General features: G+C 33.2%; 4 protein-coding genes across 5 annotated transcripts in view; 1 reads left to right on the forward strand and 3 right to left on the reverse strand.

Moving 5' to 3' along the window:
* The window catches only part of LOC123681070 (protein FAM107B), a 91829-nt gene extending 88606 nt beyond the window's left edge, over positions 1-3223 (reverse strand). The window contains exon 1 of the mRNA XM_045619263.1: positions 2921-3223. Coding sequence (XP_045475219.1) covers positions 2921-3046 — 126 coding nt within the window. The 5' untranslated portion in view covers positions 3047-3223. The remainder of the gene's footprint in view (positions 1-2920) is intronic.
* A 384-nt stretch (positions 3224-3607) lies between these two features.
* On the forward strand, positions 3608-4678 carry LOC123681074 (mpv17-like protein 2). The gene is made up of 3 exons (XM_045619273.1): positions 3608-4027; positions 4086-4324; positions 4386-4678. Exons 1-3 carry the CDS (start codon positions 3823-3825, stop codon positions 4554-4556), a joined length of 615 nt encoding a protein of 204 aa, XP_045475229.1. The 5' UTR covers positions 3608-3822; the 3' UTR covers positions 4557-4678.
* On the reverse strand, positions 4411-7489 carry LOC123681071 (cytosolic isocitrate dehydrogenase [NADP]-like). Its single transcript, XM_045619270.1, has 7 exons — positions 7187-7489; positions 6791-6944; positions 6048-6154; positions 5679-5878; positions 5359-5594; positions 5037-5288; positions 4411-4952 (listed from the first exon to the last, which is right to left on the reverse strand). Exons 1-7 carry the CDS (start codon positions 7236-7238, stop codon positions 4676-4678), a joined length of 1278 nt encoding a protein of 425 aa, XP_045475226.1. The 5' UTR covers positions 7239-7489; the 3' UTR covers positions 4411-4675.
* A 1161-nt stretch (positions 7490-8650) lies between these two features.
* On the reverse strand, positions 8651-12129 carry LOC123681072 (solute carrier family 25 member 35-like). Of its 2 annotated transcripts, none has more exons than XM_045619271.1 (5): positions 11961-12129; positions 10555-10812; positions 10255-10493; positions 9969-10194; positions 8651-9778 (listed from the first exon to the last, which is right to left on the reverse strand). In XM_045619271.1, the coding sequence occupies exons 2-5, from the start codon at positions 10796-10798 to the stop codon at positions 9585-9587; spliced, it is 903 nt and encodes a 300-aa protein (XP_045475227.1). In that variant the 5' UTR covers positions 10799-10812; positions 11961-12129; the 3' UTR covers positions 8651-9584. The 2 variants fall into 2 exon arrangements, with proteins under 2 accessions (XP_045475227.1, XP_045475228.1); XM_045619272.1 differs by having other exon boundaries at positions 11965-12118.
* Positions 12130-13330: the final 1201 nt, after the last annotated feature.

The following is a 13330-nucleotide window of genomic DNA, read 5'->3' on the forward strand; positions in this document are numbered from 1 at the left end:
GGAAGGGAAATATCCGGTTAGAAATACAATTTTGACACGCTATTAATCAGGTGTTTTCAATTTGATCCCAAAAAAATGGGGGAATCACGTACGTGACGTCTGGAGCTTCTGAAAGCTCGTTCATTCGCCTGACTTTTTTCCACGAGATTTTGCACAAAACTTATTATTTATTTTATTATTATTTTTCATTATTATTATTTATTTTATTTCACAACCAAATTCCGTTTTCTCAACACAAATTTGAGGTGAAATCTTTCTGATGTGTCTTAGTTTTAAGAATATGTGCCTCCGAAAGTTTCTGATGATCGTCATAGAATACAATAACTCATTTAACCTGCAAAGTGACATTAAATTGGAACATAGAACTACGTGACACTCCCAACAAGTCATTTGACTTTTTTTGAACAATTATATTGAGGAAACAAAAAATCATATAGTTACAAATAATAAATGTATGCTTGAAGGTTCAATTTTTACTCTTTCATATGCTTTAGGAAGTGAAGGTTCATTTCAAGGAAAAATGGTTTAGGGATTTTTTCGAAAACGTATTTATGTACAACTTTGCTTCCGCCGTTTTACAATAAATGGCTGTAGCGGTAAGTGGTAATCGAAATAACCAGATTGTAGATGTCATACCTTAAGCTTAGGTATTTGTAAACATAACGCCATCGAAATATTTGTCGATTTGTGTGTGCTTCATTAAGTTATTCTCGCTTAAACATGTCAGCTTACGACCAAATTCTCGTCATTTGCGGTAGGTTTGAATTTTCTGCTTCAATATGATGAAGTCTGCGGCTGAGGCTCATCGAATGCTCTCAAATAACTATGGTGAGACCGCTTTTAGTAAAAAAACATACCGAGAGTGTTTTCAACGCTTCAAGAACGGTGATTTTGATGTTAAAGACCAGAATGGCAGCAGAGAAGATTTTCGATGCAGAATTGGAAGCATTACTTGATCAACACCCGCAATAAGAATTGGATCATTGGGAGTGACGCAACAATCCATTTCAGAACGCCTGAAATCTCACCAAGAACAGAGGTTTTCGAAGATGTAGAATTGGAAACATTACTTGATCAAGACTCGTGTCAAACGCAACCAGAATTGGCAGGATCATTGGGAGTGACGCAACAAGCCATTTCAAAACGCCTGAAAGTCATAGAAATAATTCAGAAACATGGAGATTGGGTGCCGTACGAGTTGATGCCGGGAGATGTTGAACGGCGTTTGTTTGCTTGTGGACAGCTGCTTGCAAGGCGAAGACGGAAGAGATTTCTGCATCGCATTGTGACTGGAGACGAAAATGGGTTCATTACGATAATCCTAAGCGCAGAAAATCATGGAGATATCTCGGCCATGCTTCCACGTCGACGGCCAAATCGAATATTCTCGGTTCCAAGGTCATGCTCAGTATTTTGTTGGACCAGCTCGGCGTAGTGTATTATGAGATTTTGAACCCGACTGAAACAATTACAGGCGATCGTCATCGAATGCAATTAATGCGTTTGAGCCGAGCATTGAAAGACAAACGGTTGCAATACAATGAAAAACGTGATAAAGTGTTTTATCAGAATGACAATGCTCTACCCCATGTTGCGAATGTGGTCAAGACATACTTCGAAACGTTGAAATGGGAATTTCAACCCACCCGCTGTATTCTACAGACGTTGCTCCCTAAGACTATCACATGTTTCGATCAATGACACGCAGCCTTGCTGACCCGCACTTACGGTCTTATGAAGAAGTAAAAATTGGATCGATTCCTAGAATGCTTCAAAAGATGACCTGTTTTTCAAACGCGGGATTCGTACGAAAGATGGGAGAAAATAGTGGCCAGCGATGGACAAAACTTCGAATCGGAAAAAAACGACTAGTGAGAATTATATCCAAAAAGAAATGGCAATATCAACTTCCCAGCGTCCGTAAAAATTAAGAACATATTTGATTCTCTAATTTGCATTCAAATTTGCTTTCACGGAGCTATAAAGTTCAGTTTATCTAGGACTAGGACTTAATGAAAAAGACATTTACAACCTCGTAAAATAATGTAGCCTCTTTAGAAATCTTTACCGAGATTTCAGGTATTTTATCGAAGAAAAACGGTAACATTCTCTTCCACAAATTGCTCGAGACAAGACAACAATTCCATAATTATGATCTGATTGAATAAACAAGGAAATTCACTGTTTCTTCATCATATTTTTCTACGGTCGCCAGAGATCAATATCGATCACTTTCACATAATATCGAAAGTCATCCAAGAAAATTATTAATTTCTCCGATATTGACAATGAATTTTACTTATGATTTAAATTGGAGAAAGGTGAAACTGACCCCTTCGATTTATAAAATTACATAAAAACTTATTATACAGTTAACGAGCAATCACCCAAGAAATAATATAATATTCGAATAATTATCAACGTTAGTATTTCTATTCCATATTGCATATTGGATTTCGGGATTTTAATAAATTAATATTCACATTCATGAATACTCAATATTGTATGGTAATGTTGAGGCATTTTTTCTTCATTGAATTGCATAAGAAACAACCAAATTATATTTTCAATTGATTGAATAATTGAGAGAGAATGATATAACAATTTCACCGACGCCACTGATCGGGGATTCTTGACCCCTTTATTTAGTAGCAAGAGGGTCGATTCAACCCCTTATACAATTACAATATGATATCTAACCTAAAATCTCCTGCGTAAGAATCTGAAGAATTAAACTCTGAATGAAATTATATTTAATCGCAGTTCTTTTTCTTATGAGAGACTATAAAAATATTCAGACTTTCTTGAAACAAAACAGCTGTTTGTTCCTGGAAAACTGTGTGTTATCAATTGAAAAATAATCCTTTCCAATGACTTGGAATGAACCAGTAAAATACAAACAGCAAAATTGAAAACTTACATTTTCTTCCGGAGGACTTGAATTTTTCTCTGCATCTTCTACTTGAGCTTCAGCCTCAGCTGCAGTTTCGCAATTTTCTTCAGCTTCTTGCGGAGCAATATCAGACACCTCACCGATTTCACTCATCCTAAAGTCTTTTTCAGTTGGCAGTATTAGGCATCATCTCATTTTTCCAACTAATATCAAATAGTTATCACTATAAAATTTGGTGTGAAGATTGGATTGCACTAACAGTCATAATCACTAACACGACAAACAAAAGTATATATATTTTGGTAACTTAACTTTGAAAGATGTCATACATCTTCGAAGAATATTGATATCTAGGAAGGGAGTATTTGTTTTGACTTTATGTCAGGGGTTCTTTTTCTTTTCCCACCCCTGGCCTGGTTTTCCACCCCAATTCAAACGTTACATCGTTTCAGTGGCAACACTGCTCACAAATTCGGGTATTGTGGGTTGCAGAACCATCAATTCTGAATATTATGGAAATTGTTAATACATAGCGATTTCTGCTTGATTTGTCTAGATTAATTTCAATAATTTCTATTATTTATTAATGTGATTATTTCATTCCAAAAAATAACCACAGAACAATATAAATACAATTTTTTTTGGTAGTTCAAATTATTGTTGATTAACCATAGACCTAATATCCATATTAGGTCTATGTGATTAACCTAAAAATTTAACCTCAATTAATTTCGAACCATTCAACTCATCTTAGTGAATCACATATTCTATTTGAAGAAGCAAACATATAAATTTTTGTCTTAAAAACATTTACAGAAAGTGATAATCAACATTCCAATAGTATAAAAATTATAATTAGTCCCTAAATATGACGAAATCCGAATAGCTTTCAAAACTTGATGCTAATTCAATATTCCTAAGGTGTGATAATGTCGAAGTTATTAAGGAGGTCTTTAATATTATTTGGAAGGTCAAATATAATACGAAACTACAGGCAAAATGCGTTTGGAAAATATCTTTTGTTCACAAATACAGTTAGCTCAGGGATTCCAATGTTTTTTGGCGATCTAATTCAGCAAGAAATCGAGTATCAGAATAAAAAATTAGCAAAACGATATGACTATAAAAGATTAGGTAGGTTTTTCGTTAATTTTAAAATTACAGTATACTATATTACTCAAATATTTTTCAGGGCGAATGTTACTATTTGGACTGGCTGTAGGGCCTGTACATCATTATATTTATATAAATCTCAATAAGTACCTTCCAGGGAGAAGTATGGCCAACATTGCCAAGAAAATTTTGACAGATCAATTATTAATAGGTCCCCTATGCATTTTATTATTTTTCTCTGGCCTTGGAGTGTTAGAAGGAAAATCACTGGATAGCATAAATAGTGAAATTAAATCGAAATTCCTAGTGGTTTATAAGGTAAGCTTTTACTTTTACCCTTACAAATTGTAGAATTCTAGTGAATTGTCATTTCTTCTAGATGGATTGGGTTATTTGGCCTCCTACACAATTCATAAATTTTTATTTTGTACCTGTGAAATACCAAATAATGTATATAAATTTGGTAACAGTTTTGTATGATGTATTCTTATCATATGTTAAACACAGAGATCAAGATATGGATAAAATTGGAGAAAAGTACAATGAATGACTGAAACCCCCTCTAACAAATTTTTATGTTAATAAATATTGAAATTTTATTGTAGTTAAATGAATAATTGTTATTATTTTCAATTCATATTTATTGTACAAATAAATTGTTGATGTCTCTTATCTATTCTTTATCAAATGTGCTGATACAGCATCAATGAATGCCTGAGTAGACAAGTAATCAGAATCAGTAAAGTCTTCTCCCTTGATACAAGGTGCCAAGTCTTTGGTGAACCATCCATCTTCCACAGTTGATATAGTAGAAAATTCTAAACTTTTTGTGAAGTTCAATAATTCTTCGTGATCATCTAGTTGAGCCCTATGCCTCAAACCTCTAGTCCAGGCGAATATAGAAGAAATTGGGTTAGTGGATACCTGTTTCCCCTTTTGATGTTCTCTGTAGCATTCAGAAAAGTCAAAGTTAATTCAATTATTTTTAGAATATATTTATAATGTTTTTATGATCATAGCTGACACTGACCTGTAATGTCTTGTGACAGTACCATGTGCTGGTTCAGTTAATACTGTTTTACCATCATGAGAAATGATACTGTGGATCATTAGACCCATAGAGCCAAAACCTTGACCAACAACATCAGAAAGAACGTCGCCATCATAACTTTTCAGAGCCCAAATGAATCCACCTCTAGATTTCATTGTTTGAGCTGCCATATCATCTATTAGTCGCACTTCAAAAGATAAACCAGTCTCTTCAAATTTCGTTTTATACTGCCTAAAATCGTGATTCGGTATGAAAAACATACACTCAGTATGGAACAAATATATTTTTTGAGTAAACTCACTTATCATAAACATCCTGGAATACATCATTAAACAGTTTATCATATTCCTTCAAAAGTGTATTTTTTGATGCGAAAAATAACGGATATTTTCGATCCAATGCCATTCTGAAGCAAGAAGTAGCAAATGCTCTTATGCTGTCTTCTGTATTGAATGTCATCATAGCTACACCATTTCCTTTGAATGAAAAAACATCAATATTCTTCTCGGAATCTCCGGATTTCAAACTGATGGCCAACTGAAACAGAATATCCAGATAACATCAGTAAAGGCAGCTGTAGATGTTTCTGAAGAAACTATATAAAAATAGAATCAAAGATACCTTATTTCCAGGAGGTACAGATATGTTAGTTCCCCCATATTGGTCACCAAATGTATGCCTTGCCATGACAATAGGCTCTTTCCAACCTGGTACATATTTTTGCACATTTTTGCAAATTACTGATTCTCGGAATTGGGTACCATTGAGGGCATTGCGTAACATTCCATTGGGACTTGGCCACAGACTTGTCAAGTTATATTCTGCAATAAGTTATTGCAAGACGTCAAAATTCTAGAGAAAGCTTTCACGCATTTGTCTATCTGCCTCAACTTAAGTTTGATGTAAGCAGATGGACAATGTTGTCATCAGCAATCTTTGGTCTTAAGAATTTTTCCTTTGGAAAATTCGTGGCTTTTACGTAAAACTAACCTTTAATATGTTCGTGATCTGGTGTTATTGTTGAACATTTTATCCCTACGTTATGTTTCAAAATAGCTGCTGCAGCATCCTTGGATACTTGATTCTGAGTATTATTGCTGAAAATCAAATAAGAGAATCAAAAACTTAAAGCAAACTCTTATGGGAATTGTGTTATGAATGACTTTCTTTGTTACCCTTTATGTATTTATAAATGCTTTATTATGAATGAATTGATCTCGCGAATAATATAAATATTTACGATTTCCGCTATTCTGCCATTTATGTAATGGATTGGTCTCAGTTTTAACGACTTTTCATTATAAATCAAAGGATATTCATACAAATATCTGACTTGTTTATAGCCTTGAATTTCGTTATTGGCCAATAGGACTAATATATTGCATATTTCGATCTTTGATCATCAAATATTTATCGCAAATATATAGTATGTAGTACCTATCTACACGATAAAGCTTTCTCTTTAGCAGATAAAATATCAGTTTGATAACTACAACTATCATTTTTTATGTTCTCAATCGAATAAGTCAAGAATTCACGTTTTGAAATGAGTTGAACGATTTGTAGATTTTTGGTTTGAATTAGCAGTCCATTGAATTACAAAAAAAAATCTACTTTCAGTACATTTCACAGAGCTGAAACAATTAAGCATGATGTTTGTAAAATTAATCAATGGGTTATGGCAATAAGAGACTTGTTGATTATTGATTATTATGAGTATTTTTAGCTCTTACCGGTTTGTCAAGCTACAATCGAAATAATCTCTCTTCAATTCAACAAACGGAAATATAAGTTTTTCTTTTATTCTGTTGAAAATGATTCTGGTCATCTCATCCCCATCAATTTCTACTATTGGCTTTTGGACATTGATTTTGCTTCTTGTCGTATCTACAAACAAATATGAACATATTGATGTAAAATACTAAGACTTGAATAACATTGCATTTCCAACTCAAAGAAACGTTTTTCAGTTGAAAAATCCTTAAACAGTTATAGAAAATTCTACAAAAACATTATGAAACACCAAAATAAATTCCAGATTTTGATAAATAAATATTTTCTTCAGTATGATAATAACAGAGATAATTCGATTTATTTTACACTAATTTTTCAATATAAAAATTGCTTACAGTTTCTACAGTGCTGAGAAATGAGCCCCAAATTCTGTGTTTTCGAAAACATGTCTTTTTAACACAGTAGCTGTTCAGACCACGCGGTAAAAAAATTAACTGACCTACGCCAGCTTGTTTAGATTACGAAATATCTCGAAGTACACCACGTTATTTATAATATCAAGGATTTATCAATCGAAAATTATTTCGAGTACAGTTCCATATGAACGCTCGACATTGATTCGATTGAATGAACTGTATGTGGCTTTATTATGGGACAAGCAAGTTTCACATTATTTGTAAGGCGTATCAGACATGGTACGAATGCCGTCAAGAATTTAACCTTGCATATCGATCAATCAATACTCGATAATATACGTCTCAAATAAACCAGCTCTTTTGCTTGGAAAAAGTGCTTTGAACATTGGTTTGTAACTTAGGAAATTTTATTGATGATGTTCAGTGATATCATTTCATTGTATGGGTGAAATATCTATAAACTGCAATTCTTAAATCATCTGAAAACCCTATCAAAAGATTATACACAATGTATATATAAAATTTTACAAAAAATTCGAAGAAAATTCTTCTGCACTTACTTTTTGATCAAATGTCTCCTTCAAATTCTCATAATGAGAGTTCACAACTGAACAAAATGATTACTGATTTGGTTTCTTCCAGTTTAGAGTGATTACACATGTTGATGTAATATTAAAAGATTGCATTGCTCCATTCCTTAATAAAGGTGTAGAAAAAGAGGTTGAAATTCTCACCTGTTATTCTCGATTAAACTTGTCAGTTTACGAGCCAAATTCTCGTCATTTGAGGGTGATTTTAATTTTCTGCTTTAATATGAAGTGATCTACGGCTGAGTCTCATCGAATGCTCTCAATTACTTATGGTGAGGCCGCTATTAGTGAAAGAACGCGACGAGGGTGGTTTCAACGCTTCAAGAACAGTGATTTTGACGTCGAAGACGAGTGGTGGAAGAGATAAGGTTTTTGAAGATGCTAAATTGGAGACATTACTTGATCAAGACTCGTGTCAAACGCAACAAGAATTGGCAGGATCATTGGGAGTGGCAACAAGCCATTTTAAAACGCCTGAAAGAGTTGGGAATGATTCAGAAACAAGAAAATTAGGTGCCGTACGAGTTGAAGCCGAGAGATTTTGATTGACTTTTGTTTGCTTGTGAACAGCTGCTTGCAGGGTGATGACAGAAGGGGTTTCTGCATCGCATTGTGAATGGAGACGAAAAATGGATTCATTACGATAATCATAATAATAAATTGATGGATGACAGTGCTCCATTCCTTGATAAAGGTTTAGAAAAAAGGATTGAAACCCTCACCTGTTAGAATTGATTGATTTTCAAGCTTTAAGATGATAGAAAATATAAATGGTTATTTTTTATTTCATTTTTCAACGATTTCCTGTGTGAGCCTCAGGAAACACTCATATCGAATTTAATTAAATAAAAAGTCTTTTATAAAAAAAAATATATTTCACCATTCATCGATTCATATTACAAAAATAACTGTTCGAACAATATAATAGCTATATAACAAGTCTACAATGAATTATAAACTGAATGAAATTGTTTTTTTTGCATTCTTATTTTTAAGGAACAGTGGGCTATTATTTTGACAAAAGTCTGTTAATTAGTAATTGAATAAAAAACTACATGCGTGATTTCGTGAAACTAAATACTTACATGAATATAAACTTGAAAAAACTGGTGAAAACATTAAGACACATTAAAGGTGGTCAATTTTTCATCCAATAATTCCACAAATAAAAGGTAGTACAAAAAATATATAACAGAAACAGACAAATTGTAAATATAATGATACAAATTGATTTCAATACTGATTATATTCATATTCTACCCTTCTCATTTCAATGCTTACGATAATAGTAGGAGCTCCAGAAATATCAGAGTATTCATCAATTAGATTTTGTTTAAAAAATTTCATACGACACGTGTACTAGAGATTGACCAAAATTCTCTTTCATTCCAAAGGTGGCGCTATATAAAGAAATGACCTATGGAAACGACAGAAAATTTGATGTGAGCGCCACAGAAAACAATGTAGAAATCAACTGAAGTTTGGTCAACATCTCCCAAATACTATTAAATGGTCACTAAAAAGGTAACCATTCAGGTCTTAAACTTCTTTAAAATTTAGTATTCCTAGAGATCTTGGTTAATGGTGATGTTTTGAAAATGTAACACTCAGTGTTCTTCGTCATTTTCACCCAAAAGTTATATCTTCTTCCAGAATATTTTTAACATCATAGAATCTGAAATATTTCCATAATTTTGATTGGATTGAGTCAAACGAGCATAGACGTTCTAGATATTTAATTCTTGATTTCGAAAAGCCCTACATAATCCCCAACATCAATTCATTGGTCATTTCATATAGTCAGTGTACATTATTCTCAGCTTATCCCAAAAAACTAAGCACAATACTGTATGAGGTCCTAAACGAAGGTAACTGGGTCCGATTCCTTTATAGAATCCTAGAAATCCTTCTGATCTCCAAATTTTGGCCACACAATCGATATAACCACTGTACAATAAACCTCTACCAGAAGCATCCACTCCTAAAAAAAAATTAATAAATAAAATTCAATACATTGAACAAAATGAGTAAGTAAAGGCAATACAAAGTGAGGGTATAAAACGAAGAAAGTTAGTGAACTCAGTATTATAACTCAAATTTATTCTTGGCTGGCTGTCTAGTAGAATTTACCAAAAAAAAAATCATCTATTGAAAACCAAATAAGTACCTACCTTGGTTATACAACCTGGTCGACACCAAATCGAATGGAGTCATAAATGCACACATAACAACTCCTGAAACCATACTGGCAGCAAAGGAACCACCAATTGGGTAATTTTGGAGGATATCATTGTTTTTCATAAACTGCTTGACATAAACGAACGAAGTTAACTGAGATGTAGATCCTACAAAAGCTCTAGGAACTGCTGAAACACTTCCTCTGAACAGCCCTTTGACCTGCAAAATCAATCAATCATTATCAACTAAAACCACTTTACTACCTTCAATCTAACCCACCCCTTCTTTGCTATAAATTTTTTTGAATGCTGCTATTGTCCCTGAATGTTTATGCTGATGGCCAAAGGCTATGTCTTTAGACGCTTCAGCCTGCAGATGTGTTTTAACTAGGTAGAAAGGGCTTGCTATGTAAGCCCCAAACGATCCACAGAGACCACCAAGAAGAGTGCTCTTGTAGAACACCAAATTTCCATCTTTGTCGCTCATGTAACCATAATCTTTCAGCATCTGGTAGGACCCTGCAGAATTAAGAGTTAGTCTTAGAGATAAATCAAAGAGTTGGTCCATAAGACAATTTACCTAATCTTGAACCATTGAGCACCAATTGGAATATTTCTCCTGGTACAAGTCCTTTCTGTAAAGCCAACAAACCATCATGTTTTGCTATAACATAGCCAGCATGAAAAACGTTTTTATAATGTACAGCATGCTGGCCTCTGGCTTCTAGTTCACCCTGTAGCTGCATCCTTGTCTTCATCACTTCAAGAGGGTTGGTGAAGAAGCCAGCTCCCATGGCTGCAACACCTCCTAGTGCGAATTCCATTGTTCAAAGGGTTCCTACAGTTCAGAAATAAGTTGAACCAATTTGGATATTACTGTGAATGGAAATTTGAACTTAATCCTCAGCGGTTTTACTCATGATTTTTTTCAAATAACCTACAGAAACTATCCAAATTCAGTTTGCAATAATGGTTAAATTGCTATAGATTCACAAACTGAAAAGAGGGACTTGTATGATAGCTAGTACAACCAAACCAATGAGAAATAGCAAATAGCTCTTGTCTGCTTGATCGTTGGTTTCTACTTTCACCTAATCAAATTATAGCTATCTTTGTTCATCTTATCAGAGTACATAACATTTGGTGTCCTTGAAGTCTGCAATCGATGTTGCCATATTGTGCCAATAGAAAATATAAACGCTTAAAATTCCAAATACCCATATTTATTTTTGTTTTTCAGGTAATTAAGAATGCTATCAAACAAAAGGCCGTAAAACATGATGTTTTAACGATATTTCTCAACAAAAACTTAATTTTCGTTCAAAGGAGAAAATTAATAAATTGATTGCTTGATTTTCAACCTTCAAAATCTATGGATCGGGTATCGAATTAAGGTTCAGAACAATGAATACAATATTCATCTGAATGATCACAAAGAATTATTTTTGGAAATAATAAACCATTTAAAATTTTTGTCCAACCGAATGTATAGCGTATGGTGACCTTTAGAAGAAAAATATCCTTTCATTTTCAGCTCCTAATAACCCAAACAAGTTGGGCTGTTATAACTTATAACTCTAATATGAAAGCAATCTTATTCATTAACAGGAATAATGATGAAATAAGAGATTAGATTTCGTATTTTTTGTCTGGGAAGGATTTTTTCAAATAGGTACTTCTGTAACACTGAATATGGGATATCGCTTTCTCATGAGAAAATATATCTGAAATGCAATTGATAAAGCACGAAATGGTTAAATTTCAAAATTTCTGATAAGTTTCTACGTTCGAATTTTCACTTTACTTGATTCGTGTGTTTGATTGTATTTTTCAGTTTAAATGTGGCTTCCATTACGAAATTTTCTTTTTTTTTTTTTAATATTTTCAGTCATCATCAATTGATAATCAAAGAAAAACGCGTCTTATCTGTGACAACAGGTGAGATACACTGCTACATCTATGAGTTGAACGAAAATTCAAACTTACTTACCACAAATCGACAAAAAAAACACTGCTAATGGTCACGTGTGAAGGAATATCGAAAACTCGGTCTTAGGATAGCTTCATGTTGTAACGAACAGTTGGATATGAAATGTAGCGATAAAATTCGTCCGAACAGAACTACACTTCGTATGCGTATCTATATCATCACCGAAATACAATCGCTGATGGCATCAGCGACAGCGCACAACATTAGCAAAATAAATATAATTTTCGAAGAGTTTGAGCCGCAGATTAAGAGAGATATTTCATTCGAAATCGAAAACTCCTATTTTTCATAACATTCGTTTTCTTACGTAATATGTAAACAAATATCATCCCAACTTATCTAGGTTATGTACTATGCAGGTTATTCGCTCCCAATTTTGAATAAAATGAACTTTGCGCTTGTCTCAATAGGAATAGATTAAAAAATAAATTTTTATTGTAAGATCAAATCATCGACCTTGTGGATATAGCAACTGAACAGTGAAATTTTACTGCATTTCATAATATGATCGTCTTTTGAAGTCTTGGATAATATATTCATTAATTCAATTCTTGAAAACTGCATTGTTAGTGAAGTTGAAGGCGATTTTTTCCTATCACTCCTGGGAATTATAGAAAAAATTGTAGTGGTAAATATTTCTTTTTGATGCTGTCATCTATGAATGTACTCCTGAACTGAAAAGAATTCAGTAATTTGTTCATAGATGACGCGCCAATAAAATATATAGTTTTCTCTAATAATCTTAAAAGCGCCATCTACAATTGAATGACTGAACTAAACATTAGTTGAACGTGAATTTTATAGATGGCGATCCGCGAATATAGATAGCTGTAACTTATGGCTGAAAAATCTATCAGTAATTCATAAATTAATCTATAGATGTCGGTCTATCTGAAATAATTTTTTTTTCAATAACTAATTTCCAATAAACTTTGAAATATGAGCTTCAGACTTTCTGTCCCAGAATTCTTAGGTAGGAGGGTAGGCTCAGGGTTAGGATAATTTCGTTGGAAATAGATGTTTCTTATGATTCGAACTCTTGTTTTTTCAATGATTTTTTAAAAAATACCTTTCTGATCGTAATAAAATTTGAAAATCAGATGCAAAATGAATGTTCATGTCAATTTCCAAATTTGAGTGAATTGGATTTTTCAGAATGTATAGAAATATACAATACAAAATTTGGGTGAACTGAATCAATCAGAATCTATTTAGGTACTATACAGTGATCTGATCTAAATTTCTACACAAATAAAACTCAGGTGAAGTAAGACAAATATGTAGTTTTTATACAATACTTCAGATATAAATGTATCCATTCGTCTTCTCAACATCCATGTGGAGGATCATTTGCTGATTAAGATTC

The sequence above is a fragment of the Harmonia axyridis genome, chromosome 5, assembly GCF_914767665.1.
Source record: "Harmonia axyridis chromosome 5, icHarAxyr1.1, whole genome shotgun sequence".
NCBI classification, from domain to species: Eukaryota; Metazoa; Arthropoda; class Insecta; order Coleoptera; family Coccinellidae; genus Harmonia; species Harmonia axyridis.

Bases quoted from the DNA above. Each gene is read 5' to 3' on its own strand.
- LOC123681071 (XM_045619270.1), bottom strand. From the start codon at position 7,238: ATGTTTTCGAAAACACAGAATTTGGGGCTCATTTCTCAGCACTGTAGA. The intron at 6,155-6,790 runs GTAAGAGCTAAA...TTTGATTTTCAG, and splicing joins GATTGTAGCTTGACAAACCG to CAATAATACTCAGAATCAAG. The intron at 4,953-5,036 runs GTCAGTGTCAGC...TGAATGCTACAG, and splicing joins ACTGTCACAAGACATTACAG to AGAACATCAAAAGGGGAAAC.
- LOC123681074 (XM_045619273.1), top strand. From the start codon at position 3,823: ATGTCGAAGTTATTAAGGAGGTCTTTAATATTATTTGGAAGGTCAAAT. The intron at 4,028-4,085 runs GTAGGTTTTTCG...AATATTTTTCAG, and splicing joins ATATGACTATAAAAGATTAG to GGCGAATGTTACTATTTGGA. The intron at 4,325-4,385 runs GTAAGCTTTTAC...CATTTCTTCTAG, and splicing joins AATTCCTAGTGGTTTATAAG to ATGGATTGGGTTATTTGGCC.
- LOC123681072 (XM_045619271.1), bottom strand. From the start codon at position 10,798: ATGGAATTCGCACTAGGAGGTGTTGCAGCCATGGGAGCTGGCTTCTTC. The intron at 10,195-10,254 runs GTGGGTTAGATT...TTGATTTTGCAG, and splicing joins AAATTTATAGCAAAGAAGGG to GTCAAAGGGCTGTTCAGAGG. The intron at 9,779-9,968 runs GTAGGTACTTAT...ATTTTTTTTTAG, and splicing joins GACCAGGTTGTATAACCAAG to GAGTGGATGCTTCTGGTAGA.